The 25489-nt window shown below is 43.8% G+C and overlaps 1 protein-coding gene across 1 annotated transcript in view; it reads left to right on the top strand.

Annotated features, from left to right (window-relative positions):
* maml3 (mastermind-like transcriptional coactivator 3) overlaps window positions 1-25489 on the top strand; it is a 113935-nt gene that overhangs the window by 42451 nt on the left and 45995 nt on the right. Inside the window, exons 2-3 of the mRNA XM_086142768.1 lie at window positions 11471-12214; window positions 14230-15177. Coding sequence (XP_085998894.1) covers window positions 11471-12214; window positions 14230-15177 — 1692 coding nt within the window. The remainder of the gene's footprint in view (window positions 1-11470; window positions 12215-14229; window positions 15178-25489) is intronic.

Raw genomic sequence — 25489 nt, 5'->3', positions numbered from 1 at the left:
CTGAAAATGCTGTCGAAATGGAAATGAAAACCCAAAACCAAGGCCAACAGGTGACACAAATGAAGTGGAGTCATTCGGTGTCAGCAGAAGACAGTGGAGCAGATTTACAATTGCGGTGCATTAACTTAAATAAAAATTTAATGTGGTACGGTGTGATTCCTCTCTCGACGGGGATCTGTGTTCTAAGTGTTTCACGAGAGAGGCGCAGCGCTGCGCTTGGAAATGTAATTTAATAAATGATCGGTGTGTATCTGTGCAGTTTGTGTTTACACATATACCCAGACCTTGCATTTGTTTCCTGAATGCACACATGCTGGATTGGACTTTGTTCATTCCAAGTCTGGTGGAAATGTGTGTTTAGGCTGTGCAAACACATGCATATGTGCGCCCGTGCACTCACACACGCATCCATGCACGCACGCACATTCAAATAATGGCACAGTGGCAAGGCAACAACGGTCCACTACTGAGTGACCCAGTTGCATAGAAAGATGACAACACAGAGGGTGACAGAAGGAAGAGAGGAGTGGAACATTATTTTATTTAGAAAACATTCTGCAAGTGTCTCATTAGCTGATTTAGCTGTGGTGAAATAAAGAGGTTGGTTGTCAAACGCTTCGCAGGAAAACATTTTAAGTAGAAGAGCCTTTCAGCCGGGATATTAGAGAGACAGAAGGAGGCAACAGGAGATGGGTGTCGTGACTCAAGTTAGTGGGATGTGCTCTCGTGTGGCCATCGATCTGCACGACTAAAGACATCTGGAGCACAGAGTGCGCACGCACACAGACACACACATACACATACACATACACGCTTGCTCAGTGGTTTCATTCCTCCCCAGAAAGGCACAAACACACACACACACAAACACCGAACACTCGCTTTCCAATTCAGCATGTCCTCTGATCAACACACACTTAACTCACACTCATTCAAACTGATGTGTGTGTGCAGCCAGAGAGACTTGTGTTGCCGCCAAGTAGACCTCCCCCCCATGCCGCCACAGTGATCCGTTACCATAGCAGCCTCTCTCCTTCACTGTAGCTCTTGTTCTCTCGCCCTCTTCCCCCACAGCTGAGGCAACAGCGTAGAGAGGGAAAACTAGTGAAAAGAGGGGAAAAAAGCTGTTGTTTCTGCTACTAGAGCATCCATAAAGCTTTGTGTGTGTGTGTGTGTGTGTGTGTGTGAGTGAGTGCACGTATGCACACACTTGTGCACACACGCTCGAGTGTGCACGTGTGCATGTGTGCCGGTCTGCCCTCACAACAGGCCCTGGCAGAGGCAGATGCCGACTGTGGCTCGATCGCAGCCAATCCCGCCCTAGCCTTCTGTGGCACATCGCCTCGACTCGGCCAATCAGAGAAGGCCATATGAAGCACACACAAATGCACACATGCACGCGTACATGGAGCACAGTGGACATATCCCAACAATAAACACAATAACGCTTTGGTTTTGGCTGAAGAGGTCAACCTCAGCATGTGTGTGAGTAGAAATGACCCCTGCAGGTGAAAACCCCCCTGCTATCTTTCCACCTGTCTCTTTTGCTCTCTCTCTCTCTCTCTCTCTCTCTCTCTCTCTCTCTCTCTCTCTCTCTCTCTCTCTCTCTCTCTCTCTCTCTCTCTCTCTCTCTCTCTCTTTCTCTTTTTCTCTCTCTCTCTCTCTCTTGCAGTTTCACTCCCACTTTCTGTGATTCCTTCTCTTATTTTCTCCGTCACATTCTTTGTTCCATCGCTCTGCTGCTCACTCCATGTGTTTGATGTTGTCCATATTCAAGCTTAGCTCGACACTCTTGCTCTATCTTTTGTCGCTGTGTCCTGGGAGGACAGGTGTTGGACACAATCTGTCAGTTTTACACACACACACACACACACACACACACACACACACACAACACAAACCCAAACACACACACACACAGCTGTCAGACCCCTCCTGGTGACCATCTGGTCATGAAGCCAAAATTCCCCTCTTTAACTCTTTCTTCTTCTTTCCCCCTTATTTTAACTTAACCCAACCATTGTACTGTAAGCTGTAGGCAAAACATACCCGTTTTTGTTGATTTTTTCTCTTTCTATTTTTTTTTTTTTTTTTGCTACGTTTCAGTCTTAATTAATGCGTTCAGTATTCACTGTGCCAGTCTGTCAGTGCCCCCAGGTGATATTTCTGTCTCTTACACTTTTTAATACACTTTTGACATTTGACTCAGCCTTGTTTAATGTTTGCATTCCTTTGAGTTTTACCGAGATCGAAATGGAATTGTGAACTTGGGGTGTGTTTTAAAATAGTCAACTTTGAGATCCATTATCCCACTCAGACCGGACACCACAGCCAATCAACCAGGCTCTAACAACCAACCATTAGTCACTTGTTACATAAGACCTCTGTCCCCTCCTGGCCTCCATCCATTTGTGTGACAGTGTGATGCACAAAAGTTCCCAACAAAATAAAATGTGTTTACATTTTTTTTTTTTTTTTTTTTTTTTTTTCAGAAAAACAAGTACACCAGACAATTATAAAAATGTTACCATCAAAATGAAATGTATTTCCATCAGAGAGTAATTTGCTCTGAAAATAAATAAGTAGATGGAGTCAGAAATGGGTTAGATGGGAACGTAACACACCCTTTGAGTTTATTTCGAGGTGCTCTTTTGAACAGTTGCAAGTAAACATGGGGGAAACAAGAAGAACTCAAAGGCACTCCCTGTTTTTAAACAATTAATGGATTTGGCACGGCCACTGATGAAGGCTTGAGGCCCAAGTACGTCTGCTTTTAAAGGTTTAATCTGAACATTCCAAATTAATTGTTAAAAAGGATTGCCTCAGGTTTTTTTTTTTTTTTTTTTTTGCTTTTTTTCAATGCACAGGGTTTTACTGACACTTGGTAAACAAGGCTGTGTTCATACAGTCATATGGTAAGAATCCAAGTTTATTTTTCCAGTCAGTGGTAACGATGCAACCTAGCCCTTGTTGACGTCCCTTAATGACTTGATATCATGTTTTTCAAGAGATGCTGGCCTTTCATTAACTAAATAAATACCACTAAACCAATAAACACCAGACCGTCTTGTTCCATCTTTTTCTCGCTGAGGGACATACTGGACCCATTCAGCAACTCATCCTCCATCCATGTTTTTTTTTGTTCTTTTGTTTGTTTGTTTTTAAGGTAGAAGAATCAAATCTTTGTCAGTGGCTCAGCTCGATGCTGTGTCACACAGATAGAAATAAATTGAAAGGGACAACTAAGATTTAATGTACAGGCAACCAAAGAGAAGTGGTTCAGTCTTAATATGTATGATGCGCTGAGTAATGATAGAGTGGACGAGGGTTCTCTGTTTCTCTCTGTGTCATTAACGCATCACACAATCTCATAGTACGGTCCACTTGACAAAGGGTTGTGGTCTGCTTCTGCTACCAAAATCCCAAATCTGTCCACCTCAATCCAGCCACAGAAATATAGAAAAACCTCATAAAAGCCTCATGTTTCCCCTCTGGTGTTTATCATGAGATGTACAAAACAGAAAAAAAAAGACACTCACAGAAATTCATGAGAGATTATTTAGAGTTCAGTACCAACATTTTATTTCAGGAATAAAGAAGTGTACTTACATTATTTGCACTCGCAAGCGCACATAAAGTACTTCTCATCGGGTAACTGTTTTCTTCCTTTTGCTACAAATCAGAGTGTCAGAAGCATCAGTGTAAATGTTTATGGGAAAATCATTTTCTTTCGCAGACAAATGTCCAAGATTCATGGAAATTGAGTGACGCCGCTCAGTCTCACAAGGACAGTGGCATTACTTTATTTTATTTGCATTTCAAAGAATAAAAAAAGGATATCTGTTGCTTCTACAGTCTCAGTTTCTGTTCCAAGCTCAGCGGTCAGCATCCTTTTAGACGGAGCGTTGCATTTTTCGGCAGAGTGTTCTCTAAGAACTTTCTCCCTGTTTTTTCAGTCTCTGAGCTTTGAAAAGGTAGCTTTTCCGTCTAAAAAACTTCAAACATCCTCTCCAGACATGTTGAAAGATGTGACAGCACCCAGTGTGATGTAATTATACGCGTCCGATACGGCTTTCCGCAGAAAAGCCTATTACCTCATTGAATTCCTTTACATTGCACCTCCTCATTTGCCCTCAGCGAGGACACAAAATTGTGACAAGTGGTCTTTTGTCAGTGGCTGTTCTTTCCACATTAAACTTGTGTTAAACTAGCGCTGCTCCTGGTGAACCCCTCCCTTCAAGTCACATGTTTGGAGAAACTAAAGCGGATGAACGTGAAAACAACCTCCTGTCAAATCGAACAAACATCATCTCTTTGCACGGCGAAGATCAAATATCCGACAGCAGAAACAATAAGGGACGCAATATTTTTGAGCAGAGATTAAAACGCATTCTGTTATGCATAACTAACTCCAACCATGTGGCGTTGTTTTCCTCCCCGGGCCACATAGGGCTACTCTGGCAGCACAGATTGTACAGATTAGCAATTTTAGACTATAATGGAGACAAAATTATTCAGTTGTTCTCTGATTAAAGGAACCAATCTTAGTATCCCGCTTTCCCTCAGACTGTGAACATTAAAAGTCTGGGTTTGAGTCACACAGATGCCACATGATTTGAGAAAGTTATCAGGTCAGTGTGTGTAGCTGGATATCAACAATTGCCTCTTTGTTAAGAAAAAAAAAAAAAAGGAAGATAATCCCGGAATCCTTGTTTCACCTTCAAGTGCACAAGTATCCCACAAATCATCTTTTTAGCCTCTGATGATTTTCCCCCGTTTCGTTTTCTCTGGTGTGCAGTTTTTCCGTAGCCACCGGTTGAGCCCGTGTTGTCAAGAAAGAGAGTCAGGGTGAGGAAGAAGAAATGGGGTGAGGGGGAGGAGGGTGAGTGATAGAGAGAGAGAGAGAGGAAAAAGAGAGGGGGTGGATCTGTTGATTTACTAAAGACTCAAACACGGTTGATCTCCCCTCCCAAACACCCACTCACACATCCTCCCTCTCCTCATCTCTCCCTCACTGTATTCCTACCCCTCTCTCTCTCTCTCTCTCTCTCTCTCTCTCTGTCTCACTCACTCACTCACTCCCACCCCCTCTTGGCGTGATGGTACAGCTCCAGAAACAGGAAGGAGCCGCAGCTCTATAAATAGAGAGGAGCTGCTCAGCCAGGAACCACACACATGCACACACACACACACACACACACACGCACAAACACACTCACGCACAGTTTCCCCTCTCTTGTCCCCTTGTTTTCTCTCTTTTTTTTCTTTCCGCTGCGTACCCTCTGTCTTACTTGCACTTTATTCTTGAAAATGTAAACAGCCAGGAGACGCACACAAACACCCAAACGCAGACACACAACCCCCAAACGCAGATGTTAATGAATCGTGCGTTTCAACATGAATGATGTGAAAATATGTCGGTTCATCTTTTTCACGGGCAAGCACACACAGATGCACCCACAAAGGTCTCTGTTATTGGGGTGATAAGGATGGAGGGAGTGGGTTTGGGGAACACAGGGGAAAATAGTGATGATTCTCTGCGGCCACCAGGTCTAAACATAAGTTCTGCAGGTTTAAACTGCTGATGGCACACTTGAGCTCTTTATTTTGTTCAAGACGGCAATACACATACAAGTCAAAGAAAGGAAAAAAAGAGTTGCCATAAAACCTTGAGCTGCTTATTATTATTATTATTATTGTGCATGTTCTGTGAGTATGTGGATGCTTCCCATACCTACAGTTTTTTCGGTTTCAAACACATTGAAATCAGCGGTTGAAATACCACAAAGTGAGTTTTTATCTTGATGATTTTTTTTTTTTTTTTTTTTTGCAATATTTGTTCTGGCAATGATATAGTCCCCATTGTTTTCGCTGTTGTTTTAAGTGTTACTTTGGGCTGTTAAAAAAACCTTTTCATATTCTGTCTGTGCCCGACTCAAAGCCACGCAACAACTGTAGTGACATCAAACCGCTTGTTTTGGGGGCTGAAGAATATTTAGGCACAACTTAATCTGGTCCAACACTTCAACTGTGAAATATTGGAGCCTGAGGTGGAAATATTTAGCTTCATTTGCAGGAAATGGCCGTATTTAAACCATCATTGTGTTCAAGATTAGGAGTCTGTATATTGTAATCAGGGGTGTGTACTAGAGGCAGACTAACAGGCGCTTTCTCTCCCTCACACACACACTCACACCCTTCCCTGGGATCTCGGCCAAATGGTTCTTTTGTTTGTACCTTCCTCTTGTCACTTGGGGTTTTCTGTCCTTCACTCCTGCAGACTCTTTTGTTTTTGTGTTCAGTCCATCTATTGCTCAATGTTCCGGGATCCGGTCAGGAAGACTACAGGGCGAATTAGGATAGGCTGCGATTCAGCACAAAGTGCCAGGAATCACAACAGGAGATACAGCGTATGGGATAGTCAGAGGAGCCAGGGATGTTGTTCCTAGTCAGAAGTCCATAGCTAGTGATTTACTCTCTAAGCTGACTCATCTCTTTGCCTTGACGATTGCTCTTGCACTTGCTTAGTTAGCGTTTTTGTTCACAACACACTCCTTCTTAACATACAACACAACTTGCTGGTTGGGCAGGTGAGCTGTTGGCATGCCGTATCTCCTGAATGTGTGTCTGCGTGGGCTCGCCGCAGAGCAAGACCTGTTTGTAAAAGGGTTTTAAAACGAGCGTAATATCAGTCGGCATCAAAGTCATGAATCACATAATCTGTATATCTACAATTTATGAATAGAATTCACATTCGGAGAGTTTTTACACCTTGCTCTTTGTTGTAATTTTGTCATCATGCATACATTAGCCCTCATTTGCACTGCTTCCTGTTCCTCTGTAGGAGAAGGACCCCTTTTTCTTTTGTTTGCCACTATGGTATCGTTATTATGATGGGACTACGAATGGCACAAACTTACTGTGTCGTTTTGTTCACCCATCTCAATTCATTTTTGATCAGCAAGGGTCAGAGTCCATTGTTACAGCTTTTTGAAACGTCTCTCCGAGCCCTAGCCTGTCACATTACTCAATACATGGCAAAGATCTAAACACAACAAGTTAACTTAAAATTATAGTCTTACATAAAAGTTCATGGGCAAGGAATCACATATAGATAACTGACCATTGTACTTACAGGGTTGAAAAAAGAAAAGGCTCAGTCTTTCAAAAAACTCTAGTAACTTCGTAAATGTCCTTACAAGTAGTGGTTATACAAGAAGCTTACATCTGTTAGCACCTTTAGCATGGTAATTGTTAGAGGAACTGTAGTTTGCCAATGATGAGCAAGTTCACCTCCTAGCAAGAAGGTTTGATCCCGTTGCCCATTTGGGTAGCTTTTGCATAGAGTTTGCTCGGGTTCTTTCCAGGTTCTTCGTCTTCACCCCACAGTACAAGAGAGAATGGCTGGATATGTCTATTCAAGGCTCTGCGATTGACAGTTGACCGGTCAGGGATACAGTATACTCTACCTCTCCCACCAATCCCTGCATGCGGGAGAAGCAGTACAGATAAAGAGTGACTGATATACTTTTGAGTTTTTTTGTCCCTCTATCGTTTAACAGCCTGCCTCGGCTTGGTCCGTAAGTACAGTTTAACCTAGAGATTAACTGAGGATCATTTTGGTCCAGACTGAGATCACCTTTTGAGAACAGGCAAAATATTGGTGCTTCGATGACCTCATCCGACACTGTTAAGTTACTCCACCGAGGCTCAGGCTTGATAAGTCAAAACTTCCAAAACATTTGATTGTGAATTGTCTGGCTCAAGTCTTCAATATGTTCTGTTTTTTTTTTTCTTAAGTCAGTCCCAGGCTCTGGCCAAGGTACAGACCCTTGATTTCAGCGTTGTTTGCGGATGAGCTCGGTGACTTGCTCAAGAGCACTATGTCAGGATGGATGCCTGCTGACTTGTATTTGAACGGTTGCCCTTTAGATGACGGGGTTGTGGATTGTCTCAAACTCTACCTTGTTTGCTTCCTACAATTAAACCTGAATCTGCTTTAAACAGTCATGAGATTCAATAGAAAAACCATGTAGCTGTCGTGTGGAAAACAAGCGGAAAATAAGCGGAATTACGGGAAATTGAAGCAGAGGCATCACAGAAAAGGTGTTAAGTGTTGTCATAATCTTACCTCTGTTGTACACACGGGCACGGAGGTTTGTAAAAATTGTTTTAAAACGATCCTTATCAAAAGTAAAAAAGGAAATAAAGAAGGTAGACGTTTGTTTTGTTAAGTCTCTGATACAGCACTCAGCTGCCTCTCACCGCACATTTGTGTGCCGTATTCTGCCCCCCGCAGTCCAAACAAAGAAAAGGCTGCAGAGATACTACACAGGTGTGGAAATCCGGCCTGAAGGTAAACTTATAGGAAGCTTGAACAGAGTGTCAGAGAAGGTTGAGAGGAATGGCTGCGTTACATTAGTGAAATATGGTGCAATTATTCTCACAGAAGATGTAATTACAATGTGGTAAGAAGGAAAGGCGAAGGATGGAGGGGAGATGGAGAGGTACTCGAGGAAGGAAGGAGGAAGGGGGGGCAAGCAGGGTAGTAGAGAGAGTAAGTGAGCAAGAAGAGGAGGAGGAGGAAGACGGAGGATGTAGCGCACAAAGCACCAGAGCAGCAGGTTGCTATAACAACAGCACCTTAGTGGTTCCATCTCTGTCTCCCTTCTCTCTCTCCTTCTCTTTCTGCCTCTCTCTCTGATCACCCTCTCATCGTTTGCTCCCTGCTGTCATTTGGCGCGCTATCCCTTTCCATCACGCCACCTATCCTTCCCCACCGCCCCCGACCACCTCCTCTTCCCTCCTTCAACCTCTCTCCTCCCTCCAATGCATGTTAGACTCGCTCGTCCACTCAAAGGAAAACGACCATCTGTCTGACAAATAAATCCTTTCTTTCTCCTCGTGTGTGTGCGTGTGTGCGCGCTTGCGCTTGTGTGTGTGTGTGTGTGTGTGTGTGAGTGAGTCTTACCTTTGTCTCTGTGTCTTTGTCGCTCTCTCTCAGTGCTGTGGGGGCAGACAGAGGAGCAGTCAGCAGGTGATTATGTCAAAGAATACAGAGGGAGAGAGATGCAGGTGGGGAAACAAGCATTGCGCTCTTCCTTTTTCTCTCCTGCTGATGCTCTTTTACATCCTTTTATTGCGCTGGTCACCTTCCCCTGCTAGAGTGCAGCATTTTTTATTGCATTTATTGTCAAATGAATAAAAAATACTTTAGACTCCATTTGCTGCTCATGACAGGTGTATAACTGTAATTCAAAGATTTAATTAGGCCACTTAATTGTGCTAAAAGCGGCAGATGATTAATTAACAACATTTAATCTAAAGTATTTTGTACCGGCTCACAGTTTTGTCATTCATCCTGTCACATTCCCTCAGGTGATGGCATCGTGCTTCACATGGTGCTGAGCAGGCACAGCCACAGTACATCTTTCTCTTTCTGTTTGTTTTTTTCCCTATTAGTTTGTGTCTGTTTGGCTTTGGGGTTTGGTCTGCAAGGTTAAAGTGCTAATGATTTTTATAGGTAGGTGCATATGCAGAACCCTGTGTGTGTGTGTGTGTGTGTGTGTGTGTGTGTGTGTGTGTGTGTGTGTCTTTGTCTGCGTGGGTGGGTGCTAAAGCTCACACCACCTAGATAATTACGGGAGTTTTTATAGGTGGGCTTTGAAAGGCAAGTCTGTTATTATCAACATGAGTCACTGGCATTTAGGGAAAGCATGTAACACACACATACATGCATTCGCACACACTCCCGCTCCCATACGCGCACACGCTCAAAATCAAACCCACATACTGGAGACCTGAATTATTTAAACGCATTGATTACAGGGCTTCACACACCAGCACACGCACAAACACATACACACACACACACAGAGTTGATTAAGCTGTGTCGTGACAGTGGAGATGTGTGTTTTTGTCAGTTGTTCCTCTAATGGGTACAACAGCATCAGGGTTCAAACCACACATACTGTAGTTTTGGCTGTCAATACTAATAGTGTTTATCAGGCCATAAAGATAATTAGACTGCCTGTCAGACATAGTAGAGGGCAAAGAGGAAAAGTCATCTCCCAGCCCAACCTAGCACGTGCACGTAAACACTTATTCTACATACACACACCTGTGCATGCCTTCCGGCTTGACTGGGTCCAGCTAAGGGTCCGAATACAATCTGGATTTACTTTGTGTGCTGGTACATCTGAATAAAAAAAGAGACATATGCACACAAATATACCATATATACACATATATACATATATACCCATTTACCACTGCCTTGTGCAATTGAGAGTGTCAGTTGTTAAATATCTTCTTAGGTTGTGTGAAAGGTAACCGCCACAAAGAACTTCATCAAAGCTGAGATCAGTATTGAATCTACATGCCGTGTCCAAATAATAGTGCGTTGCTTATCAAGTTTTACTTATTTCCAATTGCTAGCATGGACCAACCGAACTAACAATGAAATATCACTTGACTGTGTACAAAATCATGTAGAAAATTTTCATGACTAAATTAGCAATCGGTCAGCCTAAAATTATTGGGAAATTTCCATTAAAAAAAACCAAATGGCTTACGTGAAATGACCAGAAAACTTCAGCAAGATAATCCATGAAAGTTAAGCCAAGAATATGACCATGAAATCATCAGCAAATCAGAACCAAAACATATCAGATGTTTTTTTTCTTCTGTTTTCTGTTTCAATCACTATTTAATATTTATTCATTACCATATTTTACAAATGTGAAAAGTCCCTTTTTCGTAGCAAATTCTCTTTATTTTGGTTAAAACAAGGGAAGTTCAGTGTTACTAAGTCAGTAAAAGAAAGAAAATGAACCAAAAAGAAAACATTAAATACATCTGAAAATAAAGAACCATAAAGCTCAAATGATGGAGGGTTTTACATAATTTTTCTTCCCAGCTGTGAAAATACAACTAACAACAGCCCTACAGAAACTGTTTCGTTCTCTCAGTTCCTAAAGCGTAAAGTTATTAATAATAGTTTTCTAACAGTGCTTATAATTGCTCTTGCTGGCAGTTTCTTGGCTAATCCCTTTCATTATTTACCAACAAAATCGGATGAATCTCTCATCAAGCTACTGCTTAATGCTTTATATTTTACCTTGTGTTGTAAAAAAAAAAAAAAAAACATGGTACTGAATGCGTTCTTATGTGCACGGTGGATAGAATATGCGCCGTCTAAGAACTCAGTAGTTTGATCATTATTTCAGCCAGATTGGGTCACTAGTGAAATATTCATTGATTTGGCTCTGTGATATTTAGATTTTCATAGCTCTTGCCTTCTCATGACAGCTCTTGATATGTGCAGGAAGGAATAAGCCTTTTTGATTTGGTGTTTCATGTTGTTTCTATAGTTCAATCCCGGCGGACAGCAGAAAGATTTTATATTGCTCCACTCCTATCCAGTGCCCCTCACCACACTAATTTATTTTCTTTTTCTTCTACGATTCAGCTCCAGGAGACAGTAAAGAGGAAATTGGACAGTGCACGATCGCCCCTCAATGGAGACCAGAATGGCATCTGTGATGGAGGCAGCTACTCACCCACCACCAAACGGGTACGGAAGGAGGGTTCCAGTGGACTGGACTCACTAGCGGGCCTCCCGAACAACAACAATAACAACAATGTTCCACCTATTTCGCCACTGCATCACCAAATGGACATTAAGCCCTTACTCGGCGGGCCCAACACTTCCTCCGGGAACAACACTACAAACGGCAACGGCAACCATGTAGGCCGGGCGTCTGATGAGCTTGGGAAGAACGGTACCAGCCATCTTCCAGAAATGAAACTGAACGGCTCGCTTGACCTAGAGGACAGCTTCGGGCTCCTCAAAGATCTAAAACAGGAGCCACTCGATGATGGAGGTGGGATCGAGTCCTCTGATCCCCAGTCTCTGTCCAATCAGAACAAACTGTTCTCTGACATCAACCTCAATGACCAAGAGTGGCAGGAGCTGATTGATGAGCTGGCCAACACTGTGCCCGAAGATGACATGCACGACCTCTTTAACGAGGACTTTGAGGAGAAAAAAGAGGCAGATTTTGGTCGGCCGGCAAACAATCAGACACCGGGCCCACAGGAGACAGCTGGGAATACAGCAGCACCTGTAGGGGGAGCGGTGCCAGCGGCAGCCCTGCCTCCTCCTCCTCAGCCTCCACAGGGTGGCCCCCAGGTTCCCATGGGCTCGCCACAGGTAGGTACCGAGAAGGCATACCCACTTCACAGAGTGGGGAGTGTTTGTTTGTTTGTTTTTTCTGTGACATACACACCCCACTCTGAAACTACAAGCTTGGTATAAATTACATTTGGGATCCGCTCCTGGTTATAGTTGCACAATCAGAGTAGAGATATGGAACGGATTACATCTCTTTAACATTAACCCTTTTGAAAAAGGTAATCTTGAAATTGATGTTAAATTCATGGTGTCATACACTCACTCTGTTAATGAAAAAATGGGTCTTTGTTCACATTTTTTTTTTTTTTTTTTTGGAAGTCTGAATGAAAAGTCAATTTGAAGTAGGGATTTGTTAACATTTGCAGTGGATAGTCATTCCCCTTCCGCTTCCTGATGGTTAGCTGTTCTTACCATGGCCTCATTCTTCACAGACATGTGGGTGTTCAAATATCTGCTCACAGTCAATTTGAGATAGTCCATTAGCTCAGCTAAGCCACCGACTATACCGTAACCATGCCAGTGTTACAAGTGTGTCCTATTCATGCCATTAATACCCCACTGATGCTCTAATGATTGGCCATGGATGCAATTTCGTTCCCTTGTGTCCTTCAAACTATGGCATGGGGTGGAGCAAAAGATTTGAAGTTTGATCACTATTGGTACCAGCTACATAAAAATGATAATAAAATCTGTCACTACATCTAATGCTGAAGACAGAGGTAAAAATTAGCTTCACAATGAAGACAAAGATGAAAAGTCGCTAGTGTGCGTGCAGCACCTGGGTTGCTACGCTAACAGAGAGTGTCTGTTGTAAGGCGCTCCACTTTTTGTCATCAGCTGTTCACTGTAGACTTACAGACTGCTGTGTTGACTGACCAGGTCACTCGCCGTCAGCGTCCTACGTGATCGTGTCTGTGACCATGTGCCCAATCTTTCGTCATTAGATGCTACTTCTACAGTAGCGTTGTTGACATCCTCGCAGGAGAACATCCAGCATCTCCTGCCTGTGGCATTTCTTTTAGCAGGCTTCACTCAATTGCTGAGAACCTTTTGTATGCTTTTGAAAGAAAACTGTAGGCACAGCGTTTGGCTTTAGTATCCATTTAAAACTGGCAGCACCCATGAGCTCTTTCAGCAGCTTAGCACGGCTAAATGCGTCAAATACATCCTGAGAGAAACGGTAAGAACACAGACGTGGATCCTCAGGAAATTGTGTACATCCACAAGCAATTTCCCACTCCTCTCTTCTCTTGTTGTCCCTCGGAAACCTTTGTAGACTTACATCAGTCCCTTTGTTTCCCTTGGACTGGAAATTGTACCCAAAAGCAGCACAATCGGTCATTATTAACATATATATCGTACCGTACCGAATGAAAGTTTACAGTAGCGAAAAGCCGAAGGTATTACAAGCAACCTGGACACGTCATCAACCCCGCATACATTGTGCTGGTAAAACAACAGTGATAACCCGGGGTTAAAACGTGCTAGAACTTGCGATATGGACGAAATAACAAATCTTTGTGCTTTTTAACAACATATTCCAATATGAAGGTAGTTTTTGTTAGAGAGGAGGATACAGAGAATAGGGTTAGATGGAGAAGGTTGATTCGCTGTGGCGACCCCTGAAGGGAAAAGCCGAATGAAGAAGAAGAAGATTCTAATATGAGACAAACAGTAAAGCATGTAAATGCCCTTTAGTCCTCCCAGGCAGGGTTTACATTGAAACCAATCAACAACAGTTTCAATCACTGAAATACTGAGGCCTTATAAAGGAACATAGGAGGTGCCGATGTAAAATGTGTCGGAGGAAACATTATTTTACAGAGTGGAGCAGTCACAGCTGTCACAGTTGACAATCCCTGCGATAGGCAGCTACATCTGTCAGGAGGTAGATATCAGGGCTTCGTCTCAGGTGTATTTATGCTGTCACGTACAGCGGCAATTCACATTAAAAGTGCATATCAAGCTTAACTCTGAGACTTACTTCCCTGCTCCCTTTCATCACGTTTGTGTTTGGACATTCTTCTCCTCAGGTCCGACCATCCTCATCAGGACCTCAATTTGCCACCACTGCCAATGGAACACCACCTCAGCAACCTCTGCAACAGTCTCCAGCTGTTGCAATGGCATCAGGATCTCCATTACATAATTGTGTGGCACGCTCACCTCAGACCCCGACCCAGGCTCAGACACAAGCAGTTTCCAGGCCAGGGAATGGCTACATGATGAATCCAGGCCCAGGTGTTAGTCAGTCAGGCACAGGACCAGCATCAGCCGGGGTCCCCCCCGGTCAGCCAGTAGGGCCTGTGACACCTGAACTTTCTCCCGCAGAGCAACTAAAAGCAATGGCTGCTCAGCAACGCGCTAAACTGTTGCAGCAGAAGCAACAGCAGCAGCAGCAAGCAGCGAACTGGTCCCCAGCAGGCCCCCCAACTAGTCCCTATAATGCTGGTCCCTTTAACCAGGACAAACCCAACAGCCCAATGATGTACCCACCACAAGCCTTTAACACACCACAGGGCCCTCTAGTGGCTGGGATGACTCCCAACAATGGACCCAAAGCTCCCATGAACAACTACCTCCCTCACAATCACATGGGCATGATGGGCCAGCAACAGCCCAACAGCATCAGCCAGAGTACCCTGTCCAAACAACAGCAGCAACAGCAGCAACAAACGGCAGCCATGTTGTCGTACAACAACACCAAGCCACTGAGTCACTTCAGCGGGGGCGGGGTCGATCACATAGGCCAGAGGATGACGCCGCCTATGGGAGCCAACAGTCAGGTCAAGAACCCGATGATGCCTCCGTATATGGGTGGCGGCGGAGGTGGAGGCCAGGGAGCAGGGCCCGGGCAAACTCAGGGGCCGATCCCAGGGCAAACAGCCCACCTGAGTGAAGAGCAGAAGAGGATGTTGCTGATGAAGCAGAAGGTGTTGAACCAGAATATGCCCTACAGCACGATGCAGCCTCATGGACAGGTAAGCACTCTTCTGTACGCCATCAGAATTAGTCTCACTCCAGATGGCATAGCATTATTGCTGCGATGAAAATGACGCTAATAGTTACGCAGGGGGGTGGCTGCTTTTCTTAAGCTCCTCCCGCAAGGTCCTACATGCTGTATACAGAGAATGCGTATAGCAACATGTGACAGCTGACCTTGGGGGGAGAACAATACCTCCCACAGTGCTTGCCCTTTCTTTAAGAGTCTATGTCCACTAGAGGTTCCCTTATAAAATGGAAATGAATACAGATAAAATTGTCCCATGGTATGGGCTTAGAAAAAAGCACAAGCTGAGATTGTTTAAGCATTTGATGAGGGGAGTTAACAGAACATGGATCAGTGGTTTATGAAATCTTGTGGAGGTGCAGCCAGGGAAGGTAAAATGGCGGTAGTTGCCCCAGCAACAAGCCAGGGCTGGGAATAGGCATAGGAAAATGGCCTGTCGAGAGTGTATTGATGCCTCTGCAACACTAGCAGCACTGATAGCCCTCTCCCCTCCTCCCCTAGACACACAAGCACATGCACTCACACACCAAGGCAAACACCAAAGCTCAACGGCTCCTTAGCTCATATCCCCAATCTGTCACAGCTGACTGATGGCTGAGATTGGACCGCTAAGCCAAGCTAGCTGCTGTCATTACCGTGAGCCAACCTCAGGCAGTTTGTTTCCCGAGCCCAGCGAGCAATGCAGCTGCATGCTGGATGCTCTGGCGCTTGAGCCAGATGTCAGGTGTCCTTAATGATCCACCGGACACAGGATGTAAAGGGAGTGTGGGTGGACCATACCTTCTAAGTAAACACCTAGACAATCTGAAGGATCACACCTGTGTGGTTTGTTCTATGATGTTATTCATACTCATTATCTCTACACCGTTGTGTTATCATCAGTAGAAAGCATGTGTGTGTGCTTGTTTATGATGCACCTGTCAATGCTGCCTCCTTCCCTCTTTATGTCTCTGTCTCTCTCACTCTGCCTCCCTTGTGCTGCTGATATGGTTTTAGTCAGTCACCTCCTCCTCCTGCTCTCCCCCTCCTCTCTGGTGATCTCTGCGTCTCCTGTCCTGCTCCCCCCCCTTTTACTCTCTTTCTCTTCCTGCCAGAGACACTCAGCACCAATAAAGGAGCAGATTTATTAATATGGGGCCTTTGTGGCTGCTGCCTGGAGGGCTGTGTATTTGTGTGCACAGGTTTGTGCGCATGCATGTTTGTGTGTGTTTCTTGGATTTTGAAGCGCGGGGGGGGCTGTATTTGAGCAAGAATAGGAGAACAGGAAGAAGGGAGAAAAAAAACCCACAGTGAGGAAAAAAAGAAAATAAAAGGAAAAAGGCAAATGCAGAGAGAGAGATTTACGGTAGAATGAAGATAGAGCATATTAAAAAGAAAGTGAAGGGTCTGGAAAGTGAGAAATAAATGATCAATGCCTTGTGGGTCGTCTGAATTGCAAAATTCTCATTGTTCTTGTCTCGTATATATTAGTATCGCCTCTGGGATTGATAACTGAATAGACAACCTTTTCGTAAATAGCATTAACATTACTCTAAAAACTTACAAAATATAACAGTGGTAAGATGTTAAATATTGTATCTATAACACTGGATATTGATAACATGAGGGTAGAGGTGGTACAGAGGTGCTACACATGCATTACCATACACATTGAAGAAAGCAGCCGATGTACAAACATGACACATTTTTTGTGTCATCGTTATTTGTGATTTCAAATGACTGTATTTCTGTTAAAATATTAAGCAAAATGACTTTATCAGATTTCATAAGATTAGAAGCAAGAACTGCCCCTGAAAGTGAACCGTTTTTGCTTCTGAGGCACCAGGACGGATCTGTGAGAATGGGTAAAAATCCAGTCTTGAATTGCCGGTGATATATTAAACCATATCCGCATCTTTTAGTAGATCATCAAAACGCCCACAGTAAATATGCATTATGTAGTAACGGTGTGTGAAGACAGCAAAGCCGTCACAAATTTTGGCTGCGGAAGATCGCTGTAATTTATGAAAATACTGATGTCAAGGTGATCTTTACTACATTCTATTTGAAAAGTAGAATGTCATGTCAGGATCAGGTCAAGTATATTTGATTGACCCAGGCACTGCAATTTTTGTTGTCTCTAAAAAGAAAACTCCACAGTTTCAGGACTCATGCAAAAAGATTTGGAAAGTGATAGAACTTCAGCATAGTACAGAATGGCAACAGGAAGTAACTGTCAACGCTGAAAGAGGGTGGTTGGTAAGCTGTTTAATATTAGGTTCCAAATAATAATACCTAATAATAATCTCTAAATACCAAATGGAGCAAACAATGCAGGTTTGCGATTGCGAGTAAAACTTATGGGAGGAAATTCATTTTGAAATTGAAAGAAAAAGCTGAAACATTTTGAGCCACGAACCCACTTGAAATTCAAATTGCGACTTAATAAACACTCTTTCATGTAAAGATGGATATAAAGTGTTTATGGTAATTCTTACTTCTTGATCAGCTTTACTATGCAGAGCATTAACAACCCCGTCATTGTAACCCCCTTTTCGATATAATCTTAACATAATAGGGAATCAAGAAGTTAGCTATGGCTCAATTATATTTCCTTTCATTGACCATGCAAACCTGTTAGGCTAGTAATTTCATTTCTTCACCTCAACCCCTTCACCGATGAAATGTGTAATAACAGTAGTTAACACTAATTGTGTTTTTTAAACCTGGTTATACGCCGAATTGGAACAGATGACTGGAATTTTAGCTTGTCGTTAGGTAGACAGTGTGTGCAGCATTGGTTTAAACTCTATGTGTGTGTGTGTGTGTGTGTGTGTCTTTGTACCTGTGTTCTTCTACGTGTACCTGTAGTTGCCATCAAAGGCATACTTTTTTACGCGATTGTGCCTTGTGATACTTGTTTGCATTAGCGTAGTGCATTTGGCTGCGTTTCTGTCTGTTTGTGAGCACGTGCGTGTGCGCACACATCTCTGCGTGTGGTCCCACAGGTGATGCTCAACATCACTGTCCCCTTTTTCTCTCCACGGAGACTAATCCAGTTTGCAGCTGCTCAGTGAAACTTCAGCCTTGCCCCTCAAAAGCTCGTTAGTCAAGCTTTGATTGTTGCTCACTTACTTTGCATATCGCCATGACGCAAATTTATGCTTGTTGTCGAGGTTACCGTCACCCCGGTGGTGGCTGTCTTGGTATAAGCAGCAAGTGCAGGAGAAAAGAAGCATGCACGTCTCTGTGAAGGATGTTACCGTGATTGTCTGTGTGTGACAGATGAGGCTCAATTCATTTGGGAGACCCATTCTAAAAGGGACGTTGCTGGTTGCACAAAAGTATTTGCAGCTGTGTGATACAAGCGGCAAGGGGGCGGGTTATCTGAGCAATAATTGGAACAGGAAGGATTGACAGCTGTTGCTGTTGAGAAGAGGTATCGCTCTAATGGGCTGGATTGGGAGGTTTGAATGTTGAATAAGGCTACTTACTGCAGCCTCATGCTTGTAAATGACCGCGTAACCTACAGACTGCAGTTCAGGAAGCAGCCAAGGCCGCGGTTAATTGCCCCTTGACTGACAACACCAGCACCCTCCCACGAGCAGGTCTATTGAAAACCGGTTTTGAAAACACTGTTGGGTCTGCACTGTCTTACAGAAGGCCTTCCTGCTGTACTTTTTCCACTGGTGAAGCCTCTTTGATAATTGTCTTTATTGCCATTTCTTGTCTTCTCCTATTTTGTTTTGCTGAGAGCCCTGACTTGGGAGATCTCAGGGGTGGCAGCCTTAAACAAACGAACACACACACCTACGGTTTTGCAGATACAAGCTTATCTCGTAACCATATATCAGTGTCGGGATCAGAGCCTTATGTAATGGAGCTTGGGCATCATTAAACTCCATTATTGGACAATGCCTTCTACCTGGAATTACTGTAAAATGATTCTACTTTGGCTTGGTACATTGCAAAATGCAAAGTTGAGAAAGAATTGTGATTCATCTTTACCTTTAATTTTGCAAACAAAGCGCAACAGAGCAGGCAACAGCGAAACCAAGCCAACTGCTGCTAAATAAAGTCACTCTAGGACTCGTTGGACTTGGAAAACCAAGTGCTTCATATCAACATTATTGGACAAAATTGTCAAAGCTGTCGATGCTGAAACAATGACTGCCGTAAGCAACCACAGCTCGCGTTTCCAAAAATGTGCCTCCGGTCGGTTGTAAGGTTTTCGTTTTCTCCGTTACACAGTCCCATGTCAGAAGCTATGTTTTGGGAAAGGTCAGTCCACTTTTCAGACAAGCTTACAAAGGCTGCACACAATCACAGAAGTCCAAAAAAACGTTAATTCAAAAACCCAGCTTAACCTCGTGCCAAACCTCAGGTTCGCTGCTGCACTTTTTCCAAAACAAAAGCCCCTTAATGACTTGTTGAATCCGTTGCCTGGTCATGGCTGGAGTTTAGGCTTGAGGAATTATGCCAATATTATTTCGAGAATAATAAAAAATAATTTGTTATTTGTATCGAGATTTCCAGTTTTTGTAACAGTGTTATTGAATTAGGGATACATGAAGTCATTAAAAAGTAAATTCCCGTGATTTGTGCTTTGTACTTCATTGTTTAATCATTAGTTTTACAATATCAGTCACACACAAGGTTCTTTTCTTTTTACATCTACTGTTTTACTTATGGTTAGTTATGGTAAGTTATGTTTTTTCAGTATGTGTCAAAGATGAGAAATATTTAATTTCAAGTCAACATCTGAAACAGAAACGCCTCAGCGTCTGCATAAATATGCACAGGGCCGAGCTAGGTCAATAGGTGTTGGGTTAACATTCAAGCTTGTGTCAGTTCTCTCTGCAATGTCAAAGGACAACACAAACCCAGGCACTATACATATGTTTTTAACCCACTGTTAACCTACATTCAACATCCCTAATAATAATTTTAAAAAAAGCATACGTGTTAACTCCAAGTAATCAGTTTGTACAGCACACCAGTTCTGTGTTCACAAACAAAGCATCATCATGGCAAGTAAGTGTTACAGCTATATCACAGGATCTTTTCAAAAAAGAGAGGCCTGTGAGGAGCGTCATCTTTACGGGGACTCGGGAAATCCAACATATAAATTTTTGTTGTGTACTTTTTTTTGTCCGTCATTAAATATTTATGACTGTTTTCCTCCAAAATCCGGTTGGGCCATGTTACAAAATACTTGGTGAAGGATAGCGGAAGGTATAAGATGGGCAGTGAAAAGGAAAAAAAAAAAAGAAAACGAGGGAACTGGGAACAGCAAAGCCCCAGACCAAGTAATTTCTTTCCCCTCCTCTTTCCTCCATCTATACCCAGGAGCGGAAGATATTACCCTCGCTCACACTCGCGCACACACACACATTATCTTGTGCGCGCTGTGTCACTCGCGCACACGCAAGTGAATATTGCTCACTCTGACTCCTCCTCCTCTCTCTCAGGCACACGTGTCAGGGCTTGAGCTGAGCTCCTCTTAGATCTTGTAGAGGCTCCGAAGATGAGGCTGGGTGTGTGTGTGTGTGTGTGTGTGGGGGGGGGGGGGGGGGGTCAGGTTGTTAACGGGTGTTGGGATGGAGCCTGCTGGGGTGGGGTTGGTGGGAGGGGGCTGCCATGTTCTGGTGTGTATTTGCTTGCTCTGTCTCTTCTGAGATGCTTCCTGTGAAGACAAACACAAGACAAACTGATTCCTCTGTGCTCCTGCTGTCCATTTGCTCTTCATATCTCCTTTCTCATCCTCCGTCCCTCCTCCTCCTCCTCCTCGCCTCCTTAACCGCTCTGCCTTTCCTGTGCTTAGAGGGAGCTGTTAGCACTGAGCTCCTCTACTCCCGATCAATAATGTGTGTGTGTGTGTGTGTGTGTGTGTGCGTATCTGCACGCACACTCGCACTAATGCATGCGTGTTGTTTCTTGTTATGTTTAAATGTGTGTGTGATTCATAATTTCAGAGTTTGTGACTATATCTGGGAAGGTTGTGTATGTGTGTGCGTGTGTCCAGAGAGCATCTTCGACAGTGTGTGTGTTATGCAAATGCTTGCACATCCAGAGATATGAGCGGGAACACGTGTGTTTACGTTTAGTTTCGTCCGTCTGAGCAGCAGTGGCAACAGCGGGGAGGAAAGCCACGCTCAGGGTCCCCTGTGAACCTCTCCCACTCCTGCCCAACCCCACTACACCCACCTCCCACTAAAGCTGCCAGAGAAAACACACTGAGACAGACCATCTACACCCTTTCGTCACGCCCTTGGGGTGTGAATAGAGGGCTGGAGAGGAAATATCAATGCTCACCTCTACCAACAGGCTGCATGTTCACAGGAATGTCGCAGTTCAGTGTTCATTTGTGTGTGTGTACGTGCGTGTGTGTGTGTCTGTGTGTGTGACTCTTAACGTGCTTCCGTCTGCATTGTGTAATCAACCCCTCTGATATTAACCTGATCTTTACTATGAACCTGCAGGCCTCAGTGTGCAGAAAATCAGTCGTGACAGGCACGTGGTGTCAGAGTGTGTGTGACTGTAAGTATATGCATATGGAGAAGAGTAACCAAAGCCAAGTGTGTGTAGATCATTCTTATGCTGTGTCTGTGGGCCAAATGGAGGGAGGAAGGGAGATGCAGTCAGAAGGCTGCATACTAAACAGACTGCTGTCCCCCCGCCAGCACATCGCACACTCAAAAGCATGCACGCACGCACACACACAGAAGCATAAATGCATGCTTGGTTGCTCTACCTCTTATACGCACACACTTATAAACAGCCCGCACACACAGACGACATGCGCACGTATACACACTTTCCCCATGCCAGCTCAAACTTTGGCTGCCTTCCTCAGCTGCCGGTTACCATGGAAACGATTGCCCACAGCACCTTGCAGCCCAAATCAATGGCAGCTCCAAGACGAGGGTAGGCAGGGGTAGCGTGTGTGCGCACACCCGACAGCCTGTCTCTGTTTGAGTCTTCCAGGCCGCAAGCAGGTGGGAGCATAGTTTAGTGATAAATCATAATATCACCAAGGCTATCAGTGTTTTACAAATTGGATTGGGGTCTCGATTGAACCGAAAACAATTGTCTAGTCCACGGAGTCTGAGACAAAACCGGTGACTGTTTTGAGTGTTCGTGTGTGGGGTTGGTCTGTTTAATACAGTTTCATAAAGGGTTCATCCCAACACACTAATCACCTTGTTTGTGTTGGTGGCACTAAATGTGGCCAAGTCGCCAAGTCAGATACACATAAAGACCAGGGGACGCCACAGATGTGACCCTGCCCCTTTCCCCAAAATGCACCCCATCCTCCCCATCTGCTCAGTGAGATGCTAACACACACGCACGCACACACACACACACCTACATGCTTACAATCACGTGCACGTAGACACTCACTGCAGACACCATTTGCCACAGGTTAGTGGCATACACCAGCTGAACTGCACAGATGCACATACAGCCACAAAGGCGGGCGGTCTCTTAAAGTTGAACAGTTCACCCACATGCGTCTGAATATATTCGCACGCCGTCTCACCTTCTCAAGCCGCCGCCATCTATCTATCTATCGCTCTTCCTCGGCACTCCTATATGGGCTGAGAGAAGGAGGGAAAGATGGGACGGGGGGAGAGGAAAGGGTATTAGGGGGGAAGAGGGATTGGGAGGGGACAGTAGATGTAGTAAGACCTTTTGAGGATTAAGTTGACTGCCTTACAGAGGAGGAAGAAGTTGGTGGTGGTGCTGGTGCTGGTAGAGAGGGTAGATCGACTTTGTGGAGCAATTTACCTCACACAGCTTCGACACGGCTAATCTGCTCTTAAAAGAGCCGGATCCAACTATCATGAACCTGATACCAAAAATGAGGCAGAAAAGACAGTAGCAGAAGCAAGACAGGAAAACTGACAAAAAGGTGGTTGATGTGAAACACATGGACAGAGGTTTGTGTGTGCGTTTGTTGTAGATAGTGTGCTATCCAGCGTTAAATGGACGTTTGCCACGAAAAAAACTAATTTCTCTCAAATCGGACATTGAGAAGTTGCTCTCAATGGGAAAGCTCTCCCATGATGAATTGATGTTTATCTTTCCATTTCTCTTCGTCAATGTCAGCAGTCAGCGCAGTGTTTCTTCACTAGTCATCATCTGCACTTCACTATTTGAAAACCTTATCTTAAACAGGACTTCAAAATGGCTTTTGCCATTGTCACAGGAAGTATGTAAATGCACTGGGCTACACTGTATGGAAAATGAAATTATACTGTACACCATGAAGCTCCACCCACACACAAATAGCTAATGAAACTCTGACTGCCAGGACACAAGAGGGCGCAGTAGAGGTCTCGGGTTTCGGTCTCTGGCCTACATTATATTTTGAAGTTTCTGGGAATTAGGTTGCGCTGACCTATAAACCACTAAATACAGTGAAGTTTAACAACTAACTGATGAATGGATCCGTTTTTTCATTTCGCATTGCAAGGATTTTCAAATGAACTTTTTCTTTATTTATGGTCAATCTGTGTTTCTTTACCTTTCTGTCACACTAAGTTGAACATCCTTTGGTTGTGGACATTTGAGAAATCACGTCACGGTTTGTAATTCTCAAATCAATGGTTCTTTCTGGTTTAGAAAAAACCCTGGTAATCATACGCTGCATTGATTAATCGGCAAATGTGTGTTTGTGTGGTCTGAAGCACTGCTGGTTCCCTCCTGTTTGGATGCCACTGTTTTGCTTCTCCTCTATTTAAAGAGTGCATTATACAGGCGGTTAGATGCGCCCGCTTTGGCAAATACACACCTTGGTAAAAAGCACTCACATAGTCGCACAAACACGCACATTTCCAGCCAAAAGGATTATTAACTTTTGCATTGCATTGCCTTAATCTGAGAGAGGCCTCCCTAAGATCCTTTTTGCAGGTCACTGTAACTGCTGCCTCTGTTCTGTCTGTTATATTGATGTGCTGTTTATTCATTAAAGATTTACTTTAGTAAGTAAGTAAGAGATACTGTTATTTTCAGAAATTGCAAGAATTTTCATGTGTGGAGCAACTTCCCAGCAGCAAATATCTCGGGACGCTTGACGCAGCAGCAGCTCTGAAAACTGTAGATTTAAACTTGACAGGATGAGGAAACTCTTGAGTAAAAACTAAAAAAAAAACGATATTTTTAGCCAAACAGGTCAAAATATTGTGCTTCTTTTCCCCTCAAGTGGAAAGTTTTTCTTGCTTTACTTTCTTACAATCTCCCATTTGAATGTTTTAATGTGGCAAGAAGAAATGGCAGCTGTTCATTCATTCATTATGTACACCTTGTCGAAAGTTGAAGATGGTGGCCAAGACCAAAACTGAAATCACTGCACTACCATGCCAGCCCCTTTGTCCAAAATGTGCCTTCAAAATTGTGAAATTAACAAACTTGAATATATTCCATATTCCATAAAAGCATTTGAGACAAGTATTGCTTCATACTTGACCAGCAGTGTCAGATTTAGACCATCACGCGGCCCGAATGCTGAGAGCCAGTGATCACCTGGCCACAGTTTATCCATGAGGATGTTCGCTGAGCGCTTAACTCAGCCTGTCCTGTTGGTGACCGTAAACAGGAAATAAATTAGCTCACATGTCAAACATAAAGTCGGATGTCTGCCTTGTCAAGGCTACAGTCAGAATCTTTCCTTGACCCTCATTCCGTCTGATATTGTGGTGTTCTACTTTGCACTCTGTTAGCGGTGGTGTTTCTCCAATTTCTATAAGAATACAGTGCACAGATGGTTTTGCACTGAACTACAAATGCCGTGAAAGCTGGACAGAGTAGTTTTTTTCTTTTTAATTGTACTTCCCAAACACAAACAATTCACGATACTTTACATAAAGAGGGGATTTTTAACAGTTACAATGACAAAAAGACAGAGCTGGAGGTCGCAGAGATGAAGATGTGGAGGTTCTCTTTGGGAGTGAGCAGGATGGATAGGATCAGGAATGAGTCCATCAGTGGGACGGCACTTGTTAGATGTTTTGGAGAGAAGGTCAGAGAAGCCAGACTTAGTTGGTCATGGACAGAGGAGGGATAGTGAATATATTGATAGATGGATGCTGGAATTGGAGCTGCCAGGAAGGAGGTCTAGAGGAAGACCAAAGAGAAGCTTTGTGGACGTAGTGAGAGAGGATATGAAGGTAGTTGGTGTGAGAGAGGAGGATACAGAGACTAGGGTTAGATGGAGAGGATTGATTCGCTGTGGCGACCCCTGACTTGAAAAGCTGAAAGACAAAGGACATAAAGAGGGGACGTTTGCTAGAATTTTAAGA

Source organism: Fistularia commersonii, chromosome 35, assembly GCF_037954325.1.
Source record: "Fistularia commersonii isolate RoL2024-O1a breed Wild chromosome 35, RoL_Fcom_v1.0, whole genome shotgun sequence".
Taxonomy (NCBI): Eukaryota; Metazoa; Chordata; class Actinopteri; order Syngnathiformes; family Fistulariidae; genus Fistularia; species Fistularia commersonii.
This window is presented reverse-complemented; position numbering and strand designations above follow the sequence as displayed.